Here is a 26,188-nt window from a genome sequence, read left to right on the forward strand (position 1 = left end):
AGATATGCATTTCCAACAAAAGCTTGAACTTTCTCAACGAGTGCTATAAAGGATCTCATTTCAGGGACAGCCACCGGAGGTAACGTTTGCTCGTTGCCATATCTGAATATGCGAGTGCCTTTAAAACTGTCCAACTTATTTGACAACATTATCATATCTTCTTGGTTCTTTCGGTAAAGTCACGTAGAAGGGAAATAATAAAATAATAAAAATAAAACATTATAAAATATTTCTCATGACGTTTCGGCCACAACGCAAGCAGCCGTCCTCAGGTGAAGAACAGGTCTGTCGGGAAGACAGCGTCTGAATGAAACACCCCAGGCTTGGAGCGTATATTTAAGCTGGGTTGGAGGGGGAAGAGCGCCTTGACAAAAGAATTTGCATATCATGATCATAACCAACACCGTAGGTAACGACATAAAAATCTTGGGTTATTTGCCAACGAAAAATGCGACTGAAATAAATGTCCGTTATTAATCGACGAAAGCCTCACTCGGTCTCACGACTTTTGAATAAATATCCCGTATTTTTTAGAGGTGTGTTCAATTTAGATTTTTAACGAGTGTTTTAGCACGAGGGCGAAAACTACGGACGCACCTGGAGAATAACCCCACAAGTCGATGGGAACAATGAGTCAAGGTCTACGGCACATGTGCTGAATGTTCACATTACTTGTCGAGGATTAAGTGTCACTTCATGATGAGTGCAATCTCAAAATAATGTAGTTGGGCAAGATAACTATTTTTTTTACAGCCTCGATTGGACATGTATTATTCATCACTTTGCAATTTGCACTAAATTAAAAGATAATAAAAAGGCATCGACCGAACAGCAGTCGGTAAGACACATGCCACTTTAAATGTAACTAATCAGCAATAAAACATTTAAAAGACTCAAACTCTCCAGGAGTAGACTCTGCATACCTAATCTGACAATCATTTGAAACTAAATTTCGCTGGATAGATTCAGTGACATAAATCTCAATTACGGGGATGTCATATCCACACACACACACACGGAGCAGACTCGACTTATAAAATAGTAATTTCATGTCCTTCTCAACATTTTGAAACTTTTGACCCAAATACGACAAACACCGACCTCGACTGTTATCTCATTCAAATTAAATTACCACTTGAGGATTGGTGGTTCTGTTTGCATAACCGAAGATACGGCTTAAACATCCCCGAAACAATGTGCAAACTCATGGCCATCAAGACTACCAGCCCATGACTGCATATGCAGCCTGCAAATAACAACGCAGTATTTCATCAACTATTTACAAATGAACGGTAAATGAAGGACCTCCCTTGCCAACACTTACTGCCCTGGTACAGCCACAATCCATAAGAGGAAGTGAAACTTTGACTTCAAATAGCTTTGTAATTTACAGAGTCTTTAAAATGTTTTGGCAGCAATCTCAAGCTGTGTGCAACACTGCGCGGCGTCAAAGCAGGATTTTACAAATTAACCTTATGGCGGGACCCCGGGTCCCGGATAAACGGAAGTCAAAAGCGCAAATAAGAAATTAAAAAAGCATTTTTGACTCCGTCCCACCGCGCACATAAACGCCGCGACCCACCTGGCGCGGACCATTCTGTTGTCGTGTCGTCCAAGCGCAGCAGCGACGACGAATGTCGTAGTCATTAACAAAACTTTGAAACTTTGATTAGCGCATCGTGTAGAGCTCGTCGAGAGGAATAGATTGCCGTGTCGTTCGCCTTCAACAGACATCAAATGACGTCGCAACGCAGTTTTTGCGAGAGCCGGGGGCTTATGGAACCCCAGGGTCCTGCCATAAGGTTCAAATTTGAATACTTGACCGGCACAGGAGAGCGTGTGCAGCAATATATATATTTTATTTTAAGAACAGACTATGCTTATTGGGGTATCACATTCATAAATAAATAGAGTAATGTGGTTAGCGACTGACGGATGCTCACTCACGGCATTCATTCAGAACCTCGGAAAGCTTTGTCAGTCACAAAGTTGAACAATTGTCAAGAAGCATTTTAAAAAAACTACGAGGTGTTGTTTGGGCAGCACATCGAATCTCAAGACGAATTTGCTCACTTGTGAAAGTTACGTTCCCAAAATGTGACATTAATTGAAGACCACAGTACACGTTTTTAAGAGCACATGTGAACAGTACTTAAGCGCACGAATGAATGGCCCACTATCAAGTCTTCCTACGAAACAAACACAAGAATAAGGTGAGAATATTGACACTCGAGAACACAAGTAGGTTAATGATGTCATTCCCACTGTTAAGCAAAGCAAGAAGGCCAGGGTAAAAAAAAAACATTACTCGAAGGGACAATGGCCGTTGGGTCAAGAATAATTATTTATTGGCAGCCAAGGAATAAAACGCGTCCGAGAGGACGCCAAAATTGGAGATGGAGCCATTAAATCAGCTCGTGTCCAGTCGCTAGGTGGATAATGACTTCTCAGGATCATGACAGATGATGACAGCTTGGGGGAGGCCTTCATCCAGCAGTGGAATGATCATCACTGATGATGATCTTCTTGTTCGCACCGGCCTCGGCTTACATAAGCGGCGAGCAATATCTGAACCGCGAATGAACAGGCAAGTGACCAACCCCCACGGTACGATTGCCCGTGGTCAAACAGGTCAAGTGGAGACTTTCCTGTCGAGAAAGCGACACGGCTCGATGAAGCTCTCCCATCATCATGGGGGACCCCTTTGACCATAGTTGACCCGGGCTGGTCGGGGCAGGTTGGCGTGGTGGGAGTCCAGAACCCGTTGGGACAGCGCTTGCCACTGATGGTGAATGTGGCTGGGACTTTAATTCGGGTCAACGGATTCATAGAGCAGTTGCGCAATCTATCCAGTGCACAAACCTTGACTTACACCTGCCCCCAGGAGGTCGTAGGTTCGATCCCGGACCCTGACAATGCCAGCTGAATATTTGGAGTTGGCGTGTGTCTCTCTCTCTCTCCCCGTGGTCACATGAAAAATGTCTCCGTATCCTCCGGTTTTGCCCTCCATATTTAGAAACATGCATTTATATTATTTCGCTGCTACTATAAATTCCCAAGTGATGATATAAACCACTTTCAAACAGCGATCATTTGTGACCAGCTTTCCTCTGAAAAAGAGCTCATAGCTCAGTGGGCTTTACCTGTTAAATCAAGTAAATAGAAAAATACTTTGTTGGTACAAGACCAATATGTGTTGTGTAATTATTTAAAATATATGTGGCCTGGAAACTACCATGAGCAATTATAGAAGCCATTCGCACGACATGATCAAAGCACTGCTGCTTCTGCATCTTGACTATCATTAAGCCCCATCAAGGACGGCGGTAAAGTTTGATCACAAACAAAGCAGGGCCTGAACTTTCTTTTTAACGATGCTTGCGTGCTTCCCAAAACGCCTGGTTCAGCATCCGCAATAAAACCCTCCTCTCTACTGCGACCCAAATTGGCAAAGCCCCCAACAGAAACCTGCTGATGGTATGCATATGTGATGCTTTCTTGAGCGACAATGGTCTGTCTATAAGGCTGCTTTACCAAAAGAGATTCAGGTTTTTTAAATATTTCGTTGTATGCTTTGTACAAGGGGTGCCACATTGGCAAGATGTGAACTACCTTGCCTGCTATGCAGGAGGTCATGGGTTCGATCCCGACCCCGATGCCTGCTGTATATTTGGAGTTGGCATGTCTCTCTCCCTGTAGTCACGTGGATAGTTCCACGGGTCCTCTGCTTTTTCCCTCCACATTTAGAATAATGTGTTTATAGAGTATTTGGCTGCTGTAAATGTCCATATGATAAGCCACTTCGTTGAGCTATCATTTGTGGCCAGGTCGTTTCTGACAAAGAGATACATAGATCAGTGGGCCTTTCCTGGTAAAATAATAATAGTTAGCATTTTTGTTATTTACTGTGTATATGATTGAAATTCAAATGCGAATAAGCAGTAGGGAAGTTCTATTTTTTTCACATGCAAGTGTGTGTTTGGCTGGTGATTGTCTAACAGACACCAAAGACACATCGCCGAGTGTAAAGAAATGTGAAAAGTTCAACAATGTTAACAAATTGCTGAATTGTTTGGTGATAGTGCTGCTTTGGCAACGGTGCACAAGTGGAATTAACACGAGAAAAATAAGTAAACCCGTAAAAACAAAGTTTTTCACTATAAATCCTTTATATGCGTGGCAGCGAACTTAATATAAAGGATTTAAAAATATATTCGCCTGTGGAGGACGCGGGGATCGATCCCGCGACCTTTGGCATGGGAAGCGAGGGCGCTACCAACTGCGCTACTCCGCCACGGCCTGTGGAGGGGTTACGCTCTGGGCTGTTATACTGTGACGTTCAGCCAAAGCCAAGAATGAGTTCTTTTGAATATATGTAAAATATTTTTTTTTTGCCTAAAAAGTGTAAAATTTTGGGAATTTTTTTTCACGAACATTAATTGTCTGGCACAACGAGTCTGTGTGGAAAATGTCAGCTCGATTGGATCACGGGAAGTGGGTTAAAAAACGACCGAAAGATTTGCACGGTCGTAAGCAAGCAAGCACGCAAGCAAGCATGCGAACTTAATATAAAGGATTTAAATAACTCAACACAGCCATCAACAAGACTGCAGCCTTAAAAGGAAAGCAATAATCTAACAGCCGACGTTTTGGGCAATGGCCCTCCTTCAGAGAACATGCTTTCTACGGCCACGGTGCTATTGACGATTCTGTTGAGTTTTTTTTTCAATATTATAAAATTTGCCGTATTTTTGTGGGACATTCACCACCGCGCTGTAAACTTACTCGTGAGGTCCCTGTGAATAATGGAGGCAATGCCCATGCCAATGTGAAAGTTGATATGATAATGCCAGTGGTTGTTCACAGTGCCACGATGCTACAGGGCGAGAGAGGGCCAACGGTACGCCCGTGCCAGCAAACATGGGAGGCGTAGTTACGCCCGCGCGAATGAAACACCCACGTTGCGCGAGTGCTTGGCCCTGCGAGATTGAATCGGACAATGGTATTCCCTTTCAGGACAACTTCGCTCGCGAGCTTCTCCAAACGCGACTGGGCAAGGTACATTACAACATTGACCGACATGTCCTGGCAAGCCATTGATACCCACCATCATCTTCGCAGTCTGTATGCAACTGAATCCGGCGCATATATTTGTATTCAAGATCTACTTGTGTGTCCATAAAAAAATATATATATCCAGATGGAGGGTTATATTGTTGGCACACTTGCAATAGCACTCATTTGCCTGAGTCTCTAATTCCAAACCTGCCCTTGCCAAGTAATTCCGTGAGGCATTAGGAAAGCATCTTGCAACGTTCTCCTGTGAATGTTTAAGACCTTGAGGCTCCTTGCAAGAGTTGATCGTGTCTTGTTTTAAATCATGAAATCCTTGTATGCCGGTCAGCGGGAGAAATCCTATGCCGAGATGGGAGTTTGCCACCGCTCAAGTAAAGTAATTGTGTGACAAAGTCACGGACCGCCTTCCAGAGGATGTAAGAAGCACTCCCCCCCTCCCCGCCTGTATTTTAAATACACATTTGAGAGTGCATTTTGTAGGCGTGTGTGTGTGTGGGGAGCGGTGGTGTAGCGGTTAGCGAGCTGCGCTACGAACCTGGCAACCCGGGTTCGATTCCTGCCCACGGCCAACACAAGTGACGATTATTTGAACCAGTCGTGGGTCTCCCCTAGGTCGACTCAGCCTCAAATAAGTACCTGTGTGTAAACACCGTCACTGGGGAGACAAAGGCGGTCGGGTGTGGTGCTGGCCACCAACCCCCTCGTCTACCGTTTCGGCCTTCATAGGTGCTCGCTAACAGCACTTGCCCCTACAGTCTGTTCAGCAGGGTTGCGATTTCCGCATGGAAAATGCGGAAGGAGGGTTCAAATTTTCCCGCATTTTTGCTAAAGTCAACCGCAAACGGTGGAAAGCCTACTCCTATGACCGCGCGCTTTTAACAACACGTTAATGCGTTCTATTGGAAAGGATACATCATGTACATGTGCTCGTAATCACGGCTCCGCATTTGAATAAAGTATGTGGTTCTTGTGCGGAAATGCGGAAATCATATATTCATTCCAATCAGTAACTCAAAGCCCTACGTGATGCTGGGCCTTGCATGTATCCTTTCCAATAGAACGCATTAACGTGTTATTAAAAGCGCGCGGCCATAGGAGTAGTCTTTCCACCGTTTGCGGTTGACTTTAGCAAAAATGCGGGAAAATTTGAACCCTCCTTCCGCATTTTCCATGCGGAAATCGCAACCCTGCTGTTCAGGCTATTTGGGGGATCAATATCTTTGTCTTTGGAGCAGTGGTGTAGCGGTTAGCGCGCTGCGCTACGAACCTGGCGACCCGGGTTCGATTCCTGCTCACGTCAACAACAGTGACGATTATCTGAACCGGTCGTGGGCCTCCCCTAGGTCGACTCAGCTTCAAATGAGTACCTGGTGCGTCACTGGGGAGACAAAGGTTGGTTTGGTGTGGTGCTGACCCCCCCTCACCCCCCCCTCCGGAGTGCCATGCCAGCCTACAACAATCTGTTATGGGGGATCTTCATCTTGAGTTTAAGCTTTCGTGACTGCAAGGATTCATATTCTTAGGTTTTTTCGGTAAAGTCACGTAGGTAAAAAAAAGTAAAGTAAAAATAAAATAGCACACTTGATACAGCAATCGTGCTGTGACGGTTCCACCTGAAGACGGAAGCTTGTGTTGCCTCCGAAACGTCGTGATTTTTATTTTATTTTTATTGTACTTTTATTTAAAAAAAAATATTTTACCTACGTGACTTTACCGAAAAAACCTAAGAATATGATCTTCATCTTTGTGACCAACAACTTTATTGACGCCGGGCAATAGTTAGTGGTGAGTCTCACTTTCAGCAGCGTCACAATAATTTCAGAGAATGTGGTCCATATGTTTCCATGGTGGTTAAAAACTGCAAGATCGAGGACAGCTCTGCGGGAACGCAACGTCGCCTGCTATAAGCGGACAGTGGAAGAAGTGTAGCTATTATTAAAGTTGACTTTTTTCCCCATCACCGCATAATTATGATGTGAAAAAGTTTGGAGGTATGAAATAAGGACAGAATTAGTTCATGGCAATAACATTTGAAAAATGGGGCTCGAATACCATAAACTCATTATCGTATTAATAGACCTTAAACAGACATGAGGAATTGGAATGGAACAGTGAGGCAATGAACAAGGAATCGACTACATTGTTGAGAATGTATCCATCTGCCCAGCACCCACACTGCGTGGCTCACGACCTCCTCTTGATACCAAGATCCAGGATGGTCATGTCTATGCGCCGCTTCTCGGTGGCAGCCCCAACAGTCTGGAACGCTATCATCCCTCTGCACATTCGCAGCATCACCTCAATCGCCTCCTTCAAGAGACACTTAAAAACTCACCTCTACAACCACGCTTTCGAGTGACTCTGAGCTTGGCTCCGCGCCTCTGAGTTGCGGCCGTTACGTCCGCAAATTTGCCAGCGCTATAAATTGCATTATTATTATTATTACCCAAACCATCGTGAATCCATTCAACTCCCCAATGTGGTCATCCAGAACATACCACGCAGCATGCAATGATGCAATGCCCGATCCACAAATAGCGAAGGGGACATCACAGCGATACACTCCGACGCGATTATCTGACTTGACCACCTGAATGTGAAATTGAAGTTGTTGTTCTGCATCTACATTAGCCATACGAAAGAAGATCCATAATAAATAATAATACTTTAATTTCATATAGCATCATTCATGTCATAAGCATCCCACAACGCTGTACATTAATTATACATCAGGACGGAATCCCAATACGTGGTTGGCTACATACGGCGTGAAAGAAGCCCAACACACACACGCATACCAAGCAAATGAAAACCCTACTACCAAGCAAAATCAAAAATGAATACAACATTTAAGAAATGGCACCAACACAAAAAGCACAAACAACAACAAAGTTATCAAAAACAAAGAAGATAGGATGTCTAGGTGGTTGGGTGGTACAGGCGTGAGAGGAAACATCAAAGAGGAGCTTCCCCTTGTGGGAGGAACTGCATCGATGTCATGCGACAGTCGACTTTCCAAACTCCAAGCTCAGACAACCCTGCGTGCCTGCCTGCCTATCTGACAACTACCATAGAGCGTGTTAACGAACGCTCGGCGTTTCACTTTCACAACCCTCGCCAGACAACTCTACGCAATTCGGCAGTCTCATCAGCTGAACACATGTTTCAGCCTGAGCAAAGTGCCTTTTCTACAAGCGTGCCTTCCAGTTCTAGACGTGGGAAATGACAGGAAGACGACAATGCATCAGAGTATGCATCTTGATGTTTAGAATCTTGCCATCTGGTCCATCAGATTTAAATCGCATTAGCTCCACAAGACAATAATTCAGATAAAGCCAGAAGAAAGTTCCACTCATGCTTAAGGGTGAACGTTTTGTTGTTGTTGATTCATTGCAGGAGGATACCCCAGCTGGACTGAAAGATTCTGAATAAGAGAGGCACCACTGGCTGTGGCTGGTTCAACTAAAGAGCATTGCAATGAGAAGAAAACAAATACATTGATAACAATGAGTAACATATCCAGCAGTGGAGTGACCATGGCTGACGATTATGAGTCAGCAGTCTTCACACTTTAGACTTAAAGGAAACCCAGCGTATATTATACACGTATATACATGGGACCTAGATGTGACTGCTATAAGTGTTCTGACACGTGCATAATCTTTGTACCATTCGCACTTTTGCCGTTCTCTGGTCTAACACCGGTGAAACTAGGACATAAAGAACAAGGCTGTCTCTGGTATAGGCCAATACGTTTCTAAGACGACGCGTATATTGTCAGAGAACGTCTGCTTGCAATTTTTGCCACAAGTGCCGTGTGTGGTTGATGCAGACTTGATGCCTTGAAGAAGGTTCGTCTATTTGGTGTTTGAACATCTTAACACCTCCTGTTTTATTGCCAGAAAGGGTCAAACCCAAGCTTATCGCTGTTTGAAGTCCAAATTCAGTGGTCGGAATTCTACATTCCGACAACAGAGACGAGTCGACTTACACAGGAAGTACAGATTTAAATGGGTCATTTAAATAGCGATGCACTGTGTTTGAACTGATATTTAGAATTTGAAACTCACGACCTTGTGCTGAAGACGCCCGCTGCTCTACCAACCGGGACGCTCCGACCATTAATTGCATACGGAAATGACACTGACGGAATGATTTATTTTAACTGAACACAATTTAGATGATTGGGCTGCTCGGAATTCAGAGCGCTGCGCTGTTACGGCTGAGGCCTGGGTTTGAATCGAGGCAATGATGGTCTCACCTAAAGCACCAAGATGAGAGCAACAACGAATAAACCCATCACATCAAATTTGCAAATGCAATCAATTTGTATAGATTCCAGTTTTGAGAATTCAACGTATTTCGTGAGCGAACTTTATTCTCTGTAACCGTGTGGGGAAAATTATCCACACTCCTGAAGTTACGGGAAGAAATCTGGATCTGAACATAAGTTCCGTGTTATTTCTGTAATCTCTAATAGTTCAGGTATCTTCCCATAACCGGGTGATGTGAACTCAACAAGAGACCAAGCAGAGCCTCATCTGCAACAGAGACCGGCCTCACCAAAAAATGACAAAAGCAAACACAACACAAATAAACCGAACGGCAATGTTCGCAATTCCACGCGAGAGATCCCCAGTGAGTTTTTTTTTAATGGCGACTACCCGCATGCATGGCACAACTGCAATGGAGCTGGAGATAAGGGACAACAAAAATAAACAAAGTCAATGTCTTCCCTTCATTGGGATCGAGTGGAAAGTAACGATAAGCGAACTAACACAATTTCCAATCGGGCTGTCATATCAAATAGATAACGAGACTCGTAAAGGGGGGGGGGGGGTCTCCAATTGTGGATTGGATTTGTTGACTAAAGAAAAGCACAAGCACTTCCAGTTAGCTTCACACAATGCAGATGCAAGAACTTTTGCTGGGTACATGAGTAGCAATCCAGTATTATGAGCCACTCATATGCAAGTGTCATTGATTAAGGCATGGAGCATATTCCATTGCCCTTGCTTGAGGATTACAATCTATGGCATGTAGGTCCTGGGGGGGGGGGGTGGGGCACACGGCAAGAACCCGTGAGTTGGCTTCATCGGCGTGACGCGAGGGTCCGGCCACACAAAGACAGCGAGGCGCTGCGATCAAGACGAAGTTGGAAGTGCAGCTCGATATTCAAAGCGCACGTGTGATCGAGTCGACGAATCCAAACGAGCGCAGACCCCATTTGCCATTGTGGGATTTTCCATCTTGAACCTTTAATAAGCACACACCTTGCGTGACGACGATGGCAGCGTCATATGCTCGTCCGCAACGGGACCTTTGGGTTTTTTTTCACACCGGAAAATGATGCATTGGCCTCGTATTAGCAATACAAATCGAGAGGTTTCATGTGAATAAAGCCACCCGATATTTCAGTCATGGTACTCCTGGCTAGGAGTGGCACGCTAAGGTAAACTCATTCAATATGCCACAAGCCAACCCTTGCCGCTCCAGCCAATTGAAGTCCAAAAGGTGATAGTTCACATGAAAGTGCGGACTGCAAACAGAATTTACGCATTTACCTAAGGATGCATTTACATACATCTAACTAGCAGCTATGATGAAACAAAAATAATACAGCATTACCGTATTTTGCAAGAATCACCGATAAAAAAACACGCAATTGGTCACTAGTGGTCAAAGGTCGCAAAGGGTTTTGATTCCTTACCCGTACCCGGCCGCACCAGGGTCGCAAACGGGTACCCGTACCCGGCCGGGTAGGATATGGGTACCCGTACCCGATACCCGGCCGGGTACGGGTAGCGGGTATCGGGTAGGGTACGGGTATCGGGTGCCCGATTGCAACCTCTGGGATGAAGCCATGTTGAAGGCGCGGGTGGGTTGATTCTAGGAACTTGAATTGTGAGAAGAGACAAGACGTTGGGAAATGAGTGACAAACGGTTACTCCCCAGTGACTCACGGCCTACCCGTACCCGTACCCGGCCGCACCAGGGTCGCAAACGGGTACCCGTACCCGGCCGGGTACGGGTAGCCAGGTATCGGGTAGGGTACGGGTATCGGGTACCCGATTGCGACCTCTGCTAGTGGTGCAATCGTTTGGACCGGAAAGCGGTGGCGAAAAGCAAATTATAATTACGCACTTTAAATATGCTTTGCAAGATTACCGCAGGTGGGTAAATGAACATCCACGGAGAGAGTGTTCCCAGAAATTGTTGCACAGCCACGTGCATTGTTTCGTGATGAATGTTTACAAGCTTCTTTGCAAGCGATGCTGCAAACAAAACAATTCCACCTTGCGCAGTGTAGGTGTCTGGAGGGGTCATTGTTATGCAAACGTGCTTCGTCTGCTAATTGATTTTAGTCAGGAACGAGTTGGCAGCAATCCAAAATTATATTGGTTTTTTGCAGAATTGGAATTTCCACACCAAGTACATGCCATTGTCCCGTTACTACGGAAATAAGTGCTATTTTTATTTAAATTTGAATGCGCGTACGATGTATTTGTGAGCCAATCTTATACAGTTGTACACACAAATACTACAGCTTCGTACAAAGATTAAGATCACCCATATGGCCTTTAATAGACTGCCGGGGTAAGTGCTGTTAAAGAGTAGCACCTGTGAAGGCCGGCACGGCACATGAGGGGTTGGGTGGCCAAGACAACGCCCGACCGCCTTTGTCTCACCGCGATGTTTACAACGAACCACACCAGGTCCTCATTTTCAGGCTGAGTCGACCTAGTGGATGCCAAGGATCAATTGCAGATAATCGCCACCGGTGTTGGTGGCCGTGAGCGGGAATCGAACTCGGGTCGGCGGGTTCACAGCGCAAGCCGTTACCCGCCGCACCATCGTTCCCGTTCGCGGAACAGAAATCCCAAACGCGCCTCTGCGCTCGCTGCAACTTCTGTGACGTTCGGCTCAACGGAGGGCCGCGCAAAGAAGAGCAAGGTACTACGCAGCCACCGTTTATTCTCATTTCAGTGTAAATTGCAATGTGCCGTATAAGGCTTGAGCAATCAGATCGATTCATAGAAGTGTATAGGGGTCCCTGAACAATTGTAGTCAATTAAGTTGCGGCGGAGTCAATAGGTCAATCAGGCGATGTAATGTTCAGGGTTCCATTCGCTTGACCCACAACACGGGCTTTGTATTGTAGACACGGCCATTCGACTAATGCACAGAAGCTTCTGCAATGGAGCAATAATCATTTTGCAGGCACACAATGAGGGCACCCACTGACGAAATTCAATGGGCCCATTCCAATACAAGCAATCAACACTGAATCATATGTGCAATAGGTGACGTTTTGGGCAATGACCCAACTTCATGGCAAAGGCACGACCAGTCTTCCAAAGAGCCTGGTATTAAAGGGAACATTGTTGGAACGTTGATTAACTTTTCATAACGTTAGCATCCACAATTTATATTTAATACTTGGGCTTGTCTTTTTGTTATTGTTTTTTACACAACTGGTTGTTTTGCTCTTACGCGTCGAATTTGTTCCCAGCGATATTGGCTCATCAATTTGACCTCTCATTGGCTGTGAGGCCAATGCTTGAACCGCAACCCATGGGCTGCATGGGTCGGTGGTCTGGCATTATGGAACTTTTTCTAACTTTCATGAACTTACCTCGACGAAGACCCAAAATGAATATTGCCTGCAAATTTGGGTAAACGTTAAACTGATGTAATGGTGGTGCACCGTTGGTGCGCAGGTAAGTAAAAAAAAATCAGTTGTCGCAATATCGAAGCAGTCAGAAGACATATGTCAGTGCAAAATTTGATTTTAGACTGTTGTATGACGGTGTGACAGTGTGTTATGCTGCACCGGTGTACCGCCAATACGTCCAAGCCGTGTCCAATTCTATCGTTCCGTTCTCAGATCAAAGTAAATAAAATAAAAAACCTTCAAGCAACAAATGTTTCCATCGAGATGGGAAGAAGAGCATGTGATGCATCTCTCACGCACATACACCAACAAATAAACACTTTCTTTCACATTATTTCACAGGGAGAGAGAGGTGGGTGTGGAGGTGTCGGAAGAAGGACCATTAATGTTGGCAACTTTAACCCTTTTCCGTTCTGAGATGTCTGAAAGTGGCAGGGTGGGTGTCCCGTTATGCTGCTCAATCTTGGAACGCGCAAAGCTGTTGAGCCTGAATTTTATTTATGGAGGCATCGCAACTTCACTCACCATTTTTCGTTCCTCCCTGAAGACTTGTCTTTTTTCAAGAGCAGTTTTCCTCTACTACTTGCTGTCCTCATCCTTAAAACCTTAACCATCCTCCCCAGTTCCCTCTCCTAACCTCGCCCCTCCCTTTCCCTATCATCACCCTTCCTTTGTATCCCTTCCCCTTACCTAACACTCAAATCCTATCCCTTTTCCCCATCGGCTAATAACTAATGTATCATATTGTTTAATGGCTTAGCAATCATTGGAAGCATTTGATAAACCATTTCGGGTCTTAATTGATTGTGTTCACGCTTACTGTGACTTTCAGACCGCTTTCCATTCTCTTCCCTCTCCCCCCTCCTCTTTTCCGAACATAGATGGACTCGTCCGTCTGAACAACTGCCAAGTCGCTGTCCGTGGTGCTGACGTTAAGAAAAAAACGCCACTTTTTTCAAATTTTCTTGCCGTGGTTTTCACACCTCATTATGATTGCTTGTGTTGCAATCGAAACGTCGTGAGAATGTTATTGTTTTATATTTTTATTATTTTATTGTTTCCCTTCTACATGACTTTACCGAAAAGAACCAAGAATATACTGTCCCATTGTTTATTCTTCGTAAAGTACTTTGACAAAAGCGCTTTATAAAGGCATTGTACTCACCCCGCAGGAGAACTGGAGCGACACGACCACCCTCTACGATAGCCGGCGTCATCGGAACAGAATCGGCAGTAAAACTGATGACGTACACGTATGTCACGCACATCATCGGAACGGGAAAGGGTTAAGAACATTTACAGACTCCTTTGCTGAGGAAAGGGAAACTAATGTGCAAATTGGAAGCTCCGTTATGCCCGCCCCCCCCCCCCCGTCCAGAGAAATTCTATTGAGACATGCCTGAGAAATTCAAACCGTTACACGATTCTGAAAACGTAGATTATTCCGCCATGGGTTGAATGCACACCCAGAGAGCAATGAGGAATGAAGATCCAGGAGAGACAGATCACTCACCGGGTCTTGGGGGAAGTCGTGAGCCATTCCTCATGTTTTTCAAACGTAATCAAATATGCCGCTATTTCCTGCAAACCAACGGGACAGAGAGACAACGGCGCAATTCGTAAAGGACACGTCAACGCAGCGAAACTTGCACAGACGGGGGTTTTAAGTTAACGCAGCACCATTCTATCTCATCGAGTCCCGCGTAAAATTATTTTGGAATGAAATGCCGCTTGAATTTGCAATGAGTTTGAATGCCAGGGGGAGAAAAAAAAAGTGTGTACGGCAAATGAGATAATTTTTCAAATCAGTTTTATAAGGCCAATATTAACCCTCCAAAATGTAACCTTATCTTTATCACAGGTGTTAAATCTCCTAATACAGGAATATTTTTTTTATAAGAATTAATACATCCTCACAGATTCATCGCAAGAAAACAGTGTCTGCCTGTAATATTCTTTGCAGTGGCGTCTCTCTTCAACAAGGATGAGGCTTCTATGGATGCCCTGGTGGCTTGCTAAAGTGTTGTCAGCACACAGCCAATGCACATTCCCAGGTAATTATCAAAGTGGCAACGACGTTTCATCACTTATTGGCAAATGGCTTAGGTCGTAAAAGTGAGACACTCAGGCACAGCACTTCCATCCCAAAAACAATACGGTGACCCTTACATTTGAGGAGCAGGCATTAAACACCACCGCAATGCAAGAAGGCAGTGTAACGCAGCGACACTGTTTACATTCAATAGAACACACTTCAGTTTTATATCGCGTAACAAAATTGCGCTTTTGTATACAGCCAAGGCAGAGCAATGCGAGAGTGAAGTGCTGCAGAGTATAAGCAGATGCACATGTATAAAAAAATAAGGTAATATAAAATGTAATGTAACATTCGAAGAAGAAAATCACTAACAGGGACATGCAGGTATTTGACGACATCAGTGATAAAAGAGTAAAGTGCAAAATGCGTTCTTGCTTTCCCATATACTGGGAGCAATGGTCGCCGGGCGGCAATGCTCTGAAGGAAACTGCTTGAAGGGTGTCGACAGCTGAGAGTGAATAGTTCACCAGAAGCAGGCAAAGTGGCCGTCGTTGTCACAGTTCTCGTGAAAACAGAACGCCCCGTGAAACAGAAATCCTGGAGTGCATTTGGCCCCAGGGGAGGAATGGCATCGCGAACGGCAGGGCAGGGAACGGATGCACGTTGGGCACTCGGGAGGCTAATGGGATTGCACAGTGGCGTGACAAAGCACCCGAGTTAGAAAAAAACAATTCCGTTAAAAACCACTAAGCTACTACAATAGCAGAGGCTGCAGCCAGGCCTCCTCTACTGACAAGGGCACAGATGCCACCTAGGCCACGCATACACGCACACACGCTCCGGACAGCCGAAGGGTAAGTACTTTCCAGTGGGCCAGGAGATGGCAACTGGTTTGGCAGATTGGATCCCGATCGCACTTGGTGATATCGTGGGCAGTTATCTGCGCGTGAAATCGACCGCACCGTGGACAGTAACGGCGTTGTCAAAACCTTGCGAGCACACGTGTGTAAGAGACGGCCATTGTTGTGTCCGCATCGTGGCCATACATGGAAAAAATAGAAAAATACTATTACAAGCAAATTTATAACCGGAGGATATCATTAACCTGTAGTAACTGCATAGAGCGTACACGTGTGAATTGTGTTTCAAAGAAACAGTTTGGTCTAATACGATTAGCAGGAGACTAGAATTGAGACTTAAAATATTCTAAACCCAGGGATAAATGTGACATTTTCGTTTGTGGACAAAATGAAAACATATCACGTAACGATAAAGTGCTATTCAAACATTTTGGCTTGCATATAGTCAACTAATTGTAATATATGGACAAAATCAAGGCCTTTACTTGGATTTAAACAGTGGCTATCTCCATCTCTCTCTTCACATGGTCTTTATGCTCAAGGTTGAGAAATGAATTGCTGAAACTTTTCAAGACATTTTTACAGTTCTACGTGGGCTTTCTTTTTTGTTTTTGGTGCCATGCATTTTGAATGAAACAAGTCATTTTTATTCACAAAGTCTCAAGTGTCTCCCAAGGTCAAACTCACATTGGGGTGGTCCTCATCTGCCATGGCGACCCTCAGCTTGTCGGTGGATATTCCACATTCCCATGGTTCAAAGCGAGTCCTTCCCCGGATGCACGCTCAATGAAAACATCCATTTACTGGCAAAATAAATAAATTGCTATCCAGGTGGGCTGTGCGGAAGAGTTAGGAGAAGGGGTTTGAGCACCACTTTTCCCGCGGTAATGTGCCCGTACAGGTTGACGGATGGTGCTGCTGCGGCAGCATTGTTTGTCAGTGTGTTGCGTGTGCTCACAGGGCTCTGTAGTACAAACACGCGGGATGCGTTTGGGTCGCACGTGTCTGGGCTCTACATTGGTATTGATGAGATGTACGGGACCGAGAGAACCGAGACAAAGTGCGGCCCACCACAGTCGCACACGCCCGCCGTCAGAGTCACACGGACGCCGCCGCCGCGCTGTAAAGCAGCACTGGGGGCGTCGCTGACGACGCTACACGCACCACCTGATCTCGGAAGTTAGCCACAAAAATAAACTACATTAAAAAAAGAAGCACGGTCCATCTGTTAAGACGCAGGCTCTCGCAACCAACATTAATATCTATTTTTTTTGGGTGGGGGGGGGGGGGGGTCAGGTCACGTAAGTAACAACGCTTGTCGTACACCCTCTTCTGCCCCCAAAAAATAGACAATCGATAAAGTTGTCACGCGAAAGGTCGTGGCCAATCTGTTGCCGCTTCAGCAGCTACCGCCGCCTGTGTTGGGGAGAGCGATCCACACAAACGTAATATTCGTTGAGCACCTGACAACTTTATTCATTGGCTGTGCCGGCTGGATGAGGGTGTACGACACACATTTTTACTCGCGCGATCTGACGAAAAAAATCAATCATCAATCAAACAGCGGCTCTGCTATTCATTAGCGCTTTAAAAAATAGAAATGATCACTAGACACATGCAATTATATTTCTGCAACGGCCTTTAGATCTGAGATGGGTGCCTACCACACAAAGTCAGCACCGCGTATTTATAAACACAGTGCAGCGCTTGTTTTTTTACTTTAGCGTGGGAGTCGGATTTGTTGTTGATGTTGTTATTATTATTCTGTAGCACATCTTGACAAGGTTGTACAACCGCAATGCATCTACGGCCACCAGTGTCACAGCTGGCACGGCGCTTAGAAGTGCACAATACATCTTTCTTCCTCCCACTGTCGCCAACAAAAGGATTAGGAGGCATGTCAGACGAACGTTTAAGCGGGGCATCTCAAAACACAGCGAACACCTCCACGGACCACAGGTCTGTTTAATCCAGCCATCAATATGATAACGGCCAGAAAGCCTTAGAGCACACACGTAGCACCACACACACACATATCACCAAGACAAAAGGGCCCAGTTGTATTTCAGGCTGTAAGGTGCCAAATGCTGTTCGCAAGTTACCGGACTTACAGTGCATTGTTTGCGAACCACTGCACCACCACTCCCCGCACGCAAACACAGGGAGATGCACACCGGATGAGAATTACAATAAATTCCAGCCATTCTCAATCGCCCAACGGATGAAGGCATCCCCATGCCATGTCAGTAATGGAGTGTTTTTTGACTAGGAGGAGGGAGTAAGTAATATTACTTTCCACTTTTGTTATGTTTGGTCTGGAATCGAACTCGAGTCGTCAGTTTCATAGCACGACATGCCTAAACCATTGCACCACCGCTCTTTCCACTTCAGATTAATTAGTCCTGTTTAAACGGTGTCGCAATGTGGTTTAGCGCAGGTTCTCATACACACTCATCAAGTCGTCCAAACTCTAATCATAATCATAATGCCTCACCTCTATTTCAACTGGCACAAAAAAATAATCAACCGGGCCAACCAGCCAACCTCTGCTAGCAACTAAATGCTGTACGCGCGCCCGCACAAACACAAGAGCTCAAGTACTTACGGACAAAGGGAGCATTAGCTGTCCTTTGTTGTGATGGAACGGATACATTTTCTCCATTGTTGTTGATGGCTTCAGAATTAAACGGCAATTTATTTCGTAAACAATTACGGTTTTGCTCTCCAATAAATATATCATTATGCAAATTTCACAAGTCTTTGTGGTTTACAAAAGGGGGAATGTATATATATTTATAACAAGACACGAGATAGTGTATTTTAATCAAACCATTATGAAAACTCCACGTATCTCGTGACATAATCATGTTGCTGTAATAGAATTTAACTGATGTATTACGCACACACATAGGCACGAAGCTGTAGTATACCCATACTTATGTTCTTTTTTTTCGTTCAGGAATGATAATTTTTAGAGGCATATTTGGATAGGAATACAAATCATTTTTGGAACCTTACTAGCAAGTGGCTCGGGCACATGATCTCAGCGTGATCCATCAACCCTGCCGAAGAGCGGCTGGCACGACAATTCACCAGAGCAGACATCGTCACTAATAAGAGAATATGGAGAATGCTCTTTGTATCACAAGGAAGAACATCGCATGCAATGCGAGTATGTTTCAGGGAAAGCACAAATGGCGCTCTTGCCAGCTAATGGTAAATTCTAAACATTCATTTTTTATTGACACCACATCTGCCACACAAGCAACTGCCTTAAGAGCAGCATAAGCAGCTGATGGTTGTCAATGCAGACTTTGCATCGCACAGCCTGGCTAAGATGCCAGGCTGTGCGATGCATCCGTAGTCTCCAATTATCGTTGGACGGTCCTCATTTTCCACTGGCAGTCTCGAGTTAGATGTGGAAATGTCACGATCATGTGTCGGAGACCGGTCCTTCCCGGGCAGAATTGCCCCTGCCTTGACAGGATTGTGGCGCTCAGCAGATGGTGCTCATTTTACCTGTCCCAACGGGTTGATGGAGCCGTGTTGATCCAGGCTGGCAGTTGAGGGCTCAACCTTCACAATTGGGAGCCCTACTGATCCACCAGGTGATCTCTGTCCTGGCCACAGTGAGCCAAATTATCCATTTGAATGTATGCACACAGATGGGGGAGTGTTTTGACAGAGTCCTCGTAAAGTCCTAATTGGCCAAAGCTCAACTATATCCTCCCCCCCCCCCCATTGTCTTTTGAGTTGGAGCAAGAGGCGATGATATCAGCAGGGTAAAATTTATTTTAAAAATTGGTCGAGAATATCTCACCACGTGTGTGCTGTGGTTGGGGGGAGGGGGGCGCTTGACTCGATAATTGAAAGGTTGTCAGTTCAAATCCCAGCCGGGGGTCGATTGAGCCCACCATCGCTACCGAGAGAGAATACATTACATCAAATACAATTTATATTTATAGAGTGATTAAATACGGCCCTACCAAGATCCCCGCACTGGGGAAGGACAACTAAACACAAAAAAACATTTCTTTAGAACAGTTCTTTCGAACATTTCTTTAGAACAGTTCAAAAATCAGCTCTTGGGAACACTTCTTTAGAAAATTTCTTTAGAACTGATTTTTTGTGTTTAGTTTGTTGTCCTTCCCCTGCACCTCCGATTGGCATGGTTGGTTACGTAAGGGGCGAAAGAAGTTTAACATACGTATGTACGGAAACAGCGGGACATGGGCATCCTGGGGAAAGCAGGGGTGTTGATTTACTTTGGGAAATCAACAGATGTTGTCCTATAGAATGACCTGCCACTGCCATAGCAATGTGGAATCCCCGCCACTGTTTCAGAGCTATGAACAAAGATACAAGTGCCTCCATATGCTCGTTTATTTTCATAAAATGTGGCCACATAATAAATAATAAAATCAGGGTGTACCCTGAAATGTTACATCCTCCGCGATTGCTTTTTGCATGTAAAGTTTGTGCCAATCCCGAGGTAAACATTTGTTTAATTATCCCAACATTAGATTACTGACCACTTGGCTCCCTCGGAGAAGAGCTTCAGGTACGTGCGCACGGCTGCGTGCAGAGAAAGCAGCAGCAGCAGCAGCAACTAGGTAGAGAACGCACTCCCTGCAGCTCAGGTGACCGCAGCCCAACTGAGCCGAGCTAAGGGTCTGAAAGTCCGCGGATTCCACGCGAGGGAATTTCACCCCACGCTTCACTAAAACTGAATCGGATCCCCAGAATTAAAAAAACCTTTGCAGAAAAGCTCGCAAAATATTGCCCTTGTACTCAAATCATTATCACAAAAAGGTTGAGTCGACTTTGTTTTTTGGCAAAATTATTGGGCCGAGATCGGCGAAAATCTCTAAATAGGATGCAAACAATCTAGATTTGAAGTTTTCGTGACTGCACGGATCCATACTCTTTGGTTCTTTCGGTAAAGTCACGTAGGTATAAAATCACTTCCAAAATGTTCACGATGCAAACAAAAAAAAAGAATGCCATCAAAGTGAAAGAAAGAGCTCAATGTCCCTTCCTTGACAAAAAAAGTGAAAATTATGGCCAAGGTACCGTGGATGCAGTGTTGAGTAAAAAAAACTTAGATGTAGATTGAAACGGACAAAACCAACTATTGCACTTTCTTTTCTTAGCTCCTGCCACGACGAGGATGCTTTATGACATTTTATGACAGACAATTTAAAAATCATTTACACACTGATAGCCCACGAGCACACCCCAGCTATGTGCAAGTGTCCACTACCGTATTTCTGCTTGCGCCAAATGTTAACCGCGCATCGCAAGCGAACAAAAATGACATACAAAATAAATAGAAATGTGTTTGAGCAGATCATCAAAGAGGAAATCCTCAATAATGAGGGATGAAAAAAGTGTTTGTTAAATCACAGAGGAAAATACTAAAAAGGTTTTTTTCGGTAAGCCACGTAGGTAAAAACATTTTTTTAAATAAAAAATACATAATATTTTTTTATTTCTATTATTATTTCTATTATTTTTATTATTTATTTTTTACCTACTTGACTTTACCGAAAAAACCTAAGACTATGAATCCTTGCAGTCACGAAAGCTTCAAATCTAGAATCACAGAGGAACATTCACTTCCAAAATATCCACGAATAGTAGGAGCGGTGGCACAACGGTTAGCGTATCGCCCAGTGAACCCAATGACACCGTGTCCGATTTCCCTGCCGTAGCTCACGTCAGTGGCGTGTAACGTAGGAGCCGGTGTTGGGATCCTCCCTTCACCAACCCACACCGCCGAGCATTGTGAAGTCTGGTCAAAAACACAAAATAACCCTGGCACGATGAGGATCCCTCCATCCATGGTATATATATACATATACCTACATGTATATGGTATACAGGCAGTCGTCTACTTACGATGGAGATGCGTTACGACGACCCCAACGTAAGTCGAAAATATCGTAAGTCGAAGATGGCCTAGCCTACCCAGGAGTCTTAAAGAATGGTGATAATTTAGCAAAACAGAGCAATTTACAGTAGCGTACTGTATAAACTGTATGTATTTATTCATTACAATACTGTATTGCACAGTAAAATGTGAAGTAAAAAAAAACAAGGTAAATTCTTAGCCTACCTATGTGAACTGCAATTTAATCGAAAGTTTTCTCAGGAAACAATCTTATCTGCTATAAAAACGTTTAACATGCATTGAACGTATCGTATCGTGGCAACCCTAAAATTAAATCGCTAAAGCTACGTATCATTCATGCATTGAACGTATCGTATCGTGGTAACCCTAAAATTAAATCGCCAAAGCTACGTATCATTACATGCATTGAACGTATCGTAACGTATCATATTGTACTGTACTCACCAAGATTATGTCCGTCGTCTGCATGTTGAACGATGTTAAGGGTTGCTGATGGCAATTTTGTCGTATCACTATCGCCATCGTAAGATCGAAATATCGTAAGGCGGACCATCGTAACTCGGGGACTACCTGTATATACCATTTTTATCCCTTTGCATATATACTAAACATTATTCAGAAATTATCCACGTAAAAAAATTAATATTTTTGGAAGCTTTTGGAATAACAATAGATGTATCTACATTTCATCGTACATGCCAACACGATTGGGTTGGATTTAGGCCCGATGGTTATGGTGACAATATCAATCATTTCTTTGAAATTCTCACATGTCCATTGAATTGGATGTCGATTGTCAAATTGCCTGGTGGCCAGTGTGTTCTCCACTGAGCCAGTGTGTACCGAGCCATCCGTTCAAGTTTTCATTAATCCTGGGGAACACCGTTCAATTTTCACAATGCAGTACCTTGTCCATATCGTTGGTGAATGGCTATGCGTTTGGAAGCAGCTTAAGATTCATACAAGTGCAATTTATCCCACTTTTCTCGTTTATATACATGCGTATAAAAATGCAAACCATACCACGTCTCGTCTCTGATTTCCTCCCCATGCCATCCATACCCTCCCCTCTCACGGTTTACTGAAGGCAAATGAACACCGATAATTGCACAGACACAGAACGACGGAGGGGCTTTTGTGGCCTTTCACCCGCTGGTGTCATACTTGGTACAGCCTGTTCTACAACAAATGTGGAACAGTTATCGTGAATTTGTTGCAAATTACCCCATTCCTGGGGAGTAAGGTGCACGCGCACTGATAATACTGAGAACGGCCGCCAATTGATTGTGCCAACAGCTAGGGGCAGCAGCACACCAATTAAAACGAGAGACGAAAATGTGCACGCAATTTTTTTTGGGTCCTTGCTAATGCCACCGGCCAAGTGGCATTTCAGTTGTTGCAAAGCCAGGGCGTTGGAGGTCGACAGACGCAAGTGACAGCCACCGTATTGACTGCCAAGAAGAAGAACAAGGTGGGTTTTGGGGAGGAGACATCACTGGATTAGATGATGGCTGGTGGTTGAGACGAACTACAGAGTGATGATAAAAAAGGGTCCAAAAGAACTAAAGACTGGCAGCCAAAGGAGGGAACAGCATGGCTATTGAGGCGACTGTGGATATGGAGTGATTAATTCAAATTCCGTGCAAGAATTAGATCGTTACATCGTGGCACTGTGGCTTTTTTACGGGAGGCCTTCATCCAGCAGTTGAATGATCATGGCTGATGAGAGCAATCAATGCGATCTGGTGACCATAAACGTCCCCTGTCCCGCGCGACGTTTGCAAGATTGAGCCCCAAACTCGCACTCACCGAGGCCCGCTTAGACAGGCCAAGGCCCCATGACAACTCTCGTGCTCATAATCGCTGCCGCATCTCAGCAGCCGTGCACTCCACAGCCTGGCTCACGTGTCCTCATAGAGACGTGATGGAGTCATCGGTTTAATGTGACCTCCAGGGGAAGACGGATGCACACACGGCCAAGCGCTCAAACGTCAGGGCCACACTCGGCAATACCAGTGACCAGCAGCAGCCACAGCAGTTGTCGTCCTGCATGCGGTGGTGGTGGGGAACGGTGGCGCAGTGGTTAGCGCATGGCACATCCGAACCCAGCAACACAAGATCGATTCCCGCTCACGGCCGACAACACAAGTGACGATCATTTGAATCGGTCCTGGGCCTCCCCTGGGTCGACTCAGCCTCAAATTAGTACCTGGTGTGGTGTGTAAACATAGCCACTGGGGAGACAAAGGTGGCCAGGCGTGGTGCTGGCCACCCACCCCCGCGTGTCCCGTGCCGGCCTTCATAAGTGTTTGCTAACAGCACTTGCCCCAGACGTTTGTTAAGGCTATGCGTGGGATCTTTGTCTGTTGTGGCAGTAGAATTGGCTGGTCATTGTGTTTATATTCGTAAGACCCATCACATTTATTGGCACGTTGTAAAAGTTTCAAACATACCTTGTGTATGGGTGGCATTGGGCTTGAAATCCCTTCCCATCTCACTCCCGCCACCCATCTGGAGATGCTACAGAACTCGGATGATTAGTCACTGAAGAGCCACACGGGCCAGCAAAGCTTTGTGCTTTGAGCCCGTTCCCTGGAATATTACCCAATTCAGAAGAGCGCGAGTGTTTAAAGTGTAAATACTGAACGTGAATGCTTTCCGATAGCGTCAGACTGCGATACTACGTGGCGAGTGATCTCTGGGTTAATCGCCTAAAATAAAGGTAAAATGGCACCGTAAAGTTCTATTACTGCGTACAACAATACACTCGTAGAATGACAGAAGACATGCTATTACCACGAGAGGAGACGACATGGAAGACACGGTGTGAAGTGCACACTTACAAAAAAACACCGTGAGCAGTCATTCTGATGGCACGGTGCACATTAGCCAGACGTAAGGCCGTTTCATTTGCTTTGTCAGCATGGACTGAGTGGCAGAGAATTCAGTTTGCGGGATCGAGGACCATTTATTCTGGATTCATTCAAGGGCTTGGCACTTGAATAACCGAGCGTCATCCTTCTCACGAGCACGTTAAGACTGCCGCTTTACCTGTCCACAGATATTACATATTGTGTGCCCATTTGTTTTACAAGGTGTACAAACAATGTGTCGTGTGGGCAGGCGAATGAACTACGTACAATTCTCACGGCAACACTCTTGAAATGTGAGCTCTGCAGATAACACCACAAACCATCACATGTCTACAAATAGCCTGTGCTTATATTAACCGGATTATACTGTCGAAATATGCCGTTAATTCATGGACACATGATGGTGATAATTATCAATGCAGAGACGAACAAATACACCGCAAGCACCGATACTCATATGCAACGGTAACAACGCACTCAACAGCGGTTGTCCAATAATATTATTACTGGGCCATGCCACAGTAATGTTTACATTTCCAACAACACCACAAGACCGCCCACAATGGACAGGAGATGAGAACAGCGAGACGCTCAGTTTTAATAAGGAGACACTCCTTTGATGTGTGACAATGAATCCGTGATTTAATTCCGCAGTGACCCTATCTGCCTACTGTATACGTTTGTTTCGGTGTTCATTAAAGGTAATTAATGAACACCGACTTAAAACGCGACATGACATTTTTATTCACGCGCACAGATTTCGCGAAAGGGACACAATTTTGTTTTTTGATCGCGAACTCAGAAGACGCGCACAATAAGACCGCGTTGCAAAATAATGGTGACAAAACTATATGAGCACTGCAATGAGTTACCCGTCGCCACATTCTACACTGCAATGCGTAAACATTTCAAAAATATTAAGTCGTACATTCACCCTTGTTACTAGCTGACTATTAAAAGTTGCACCCACGTTTTATACTGTAATAAAGCCACATTGCAATTCACATCATTCACAAAGAACACGACTTGGTATCAGAGAGAGAGAGTAGTAGTGAGGTCCCCTATCTCCAGTTATTCCACAAACAACATTAAAGAAAATGAAACAAGAAAAACTTCGTGAACAAATATCATAAAACTCCAAAACTTATATTTTATTTTACCAGGTGAGGCCCACTGAGCTATACAGCTCTTTTTCAGAAGCTATCACAAATGAGAACTCAACGAAGTGGCTTATCATGTGGGGGCTTAACGAATTAACATCACCACCAAAGTGTGCGGAATGTTCTGGGGTTACGTCTCCCTTAAACTCAACGTCCTTGCTGGCCTGCTACTATTACTAATGTCTCATCACATCTCAACCCTGACCGCATTGAATCCAGCCCAACCATACCTGGCCCTATTTATAACACCCGACTCCAATTCTCCCCATGCATATCTTGACCTCCAAAACACAAAAATCACTAATGCCATCCACAAGTAAGCACGCGTGCTACATGACGCCTTCACTCTAGAAATAGCATCCCTGAACACAGAAACAAATGGCTCACCCAAAATCCCAATAAAGGAAAAAAACTTGCGCCTATATATAGATTATGAAGATTTAATAATGGGTACCCTCATGGCCCTCCCGTGAAAGAAAAAAGATTCATTATCACATCTCAGTGGACTCCCACCTGCTCCAAATCCTGTGCTGCAAATGAAATTGAATAGCATATTGAAAACACGCAGGCCCAAGCACTTTATAATTCAATG

General features: G+C 44.7%; 1 protein-coding gene across 1 annotated transcript in view; it reads right to left on the reverse strand.

Moving 5' to 3' along the window:
• The window catches only part of LOC133351033 (calmodulin-binding transcription activator 2-like), a 615,463-nt gene that overhangs the window by 379,747 nt on the left and 209,528 nt on the right, over positions 1–26,188 (reverse strand). The window contains 1 exon segment of the mRNA XM_061565919.1: positions 14,265–14,332. Within this exon segment, the coding sequence (XP_061421903.1) occupies positions 14,265–14,332 (68 nt within the window).

The sequence above is a fragment of the Lethenteron reissneri genome, chromosome 36 (assembly GCF_015708825.2).
Source record: "Lethenteron reissneri isolate LAM-NWPU_2019-01 chromosome 36, ASM1570882v1, whole genome shotgun sequence".
In the NCBI taxonomy this organism is placed as follows: Eukaryota; Metazoa; Chordata; class Hyperoartia; order Petromyzontiformes; family Petromyzontidae; genus Lethenteron; species Lethenteron reissneri.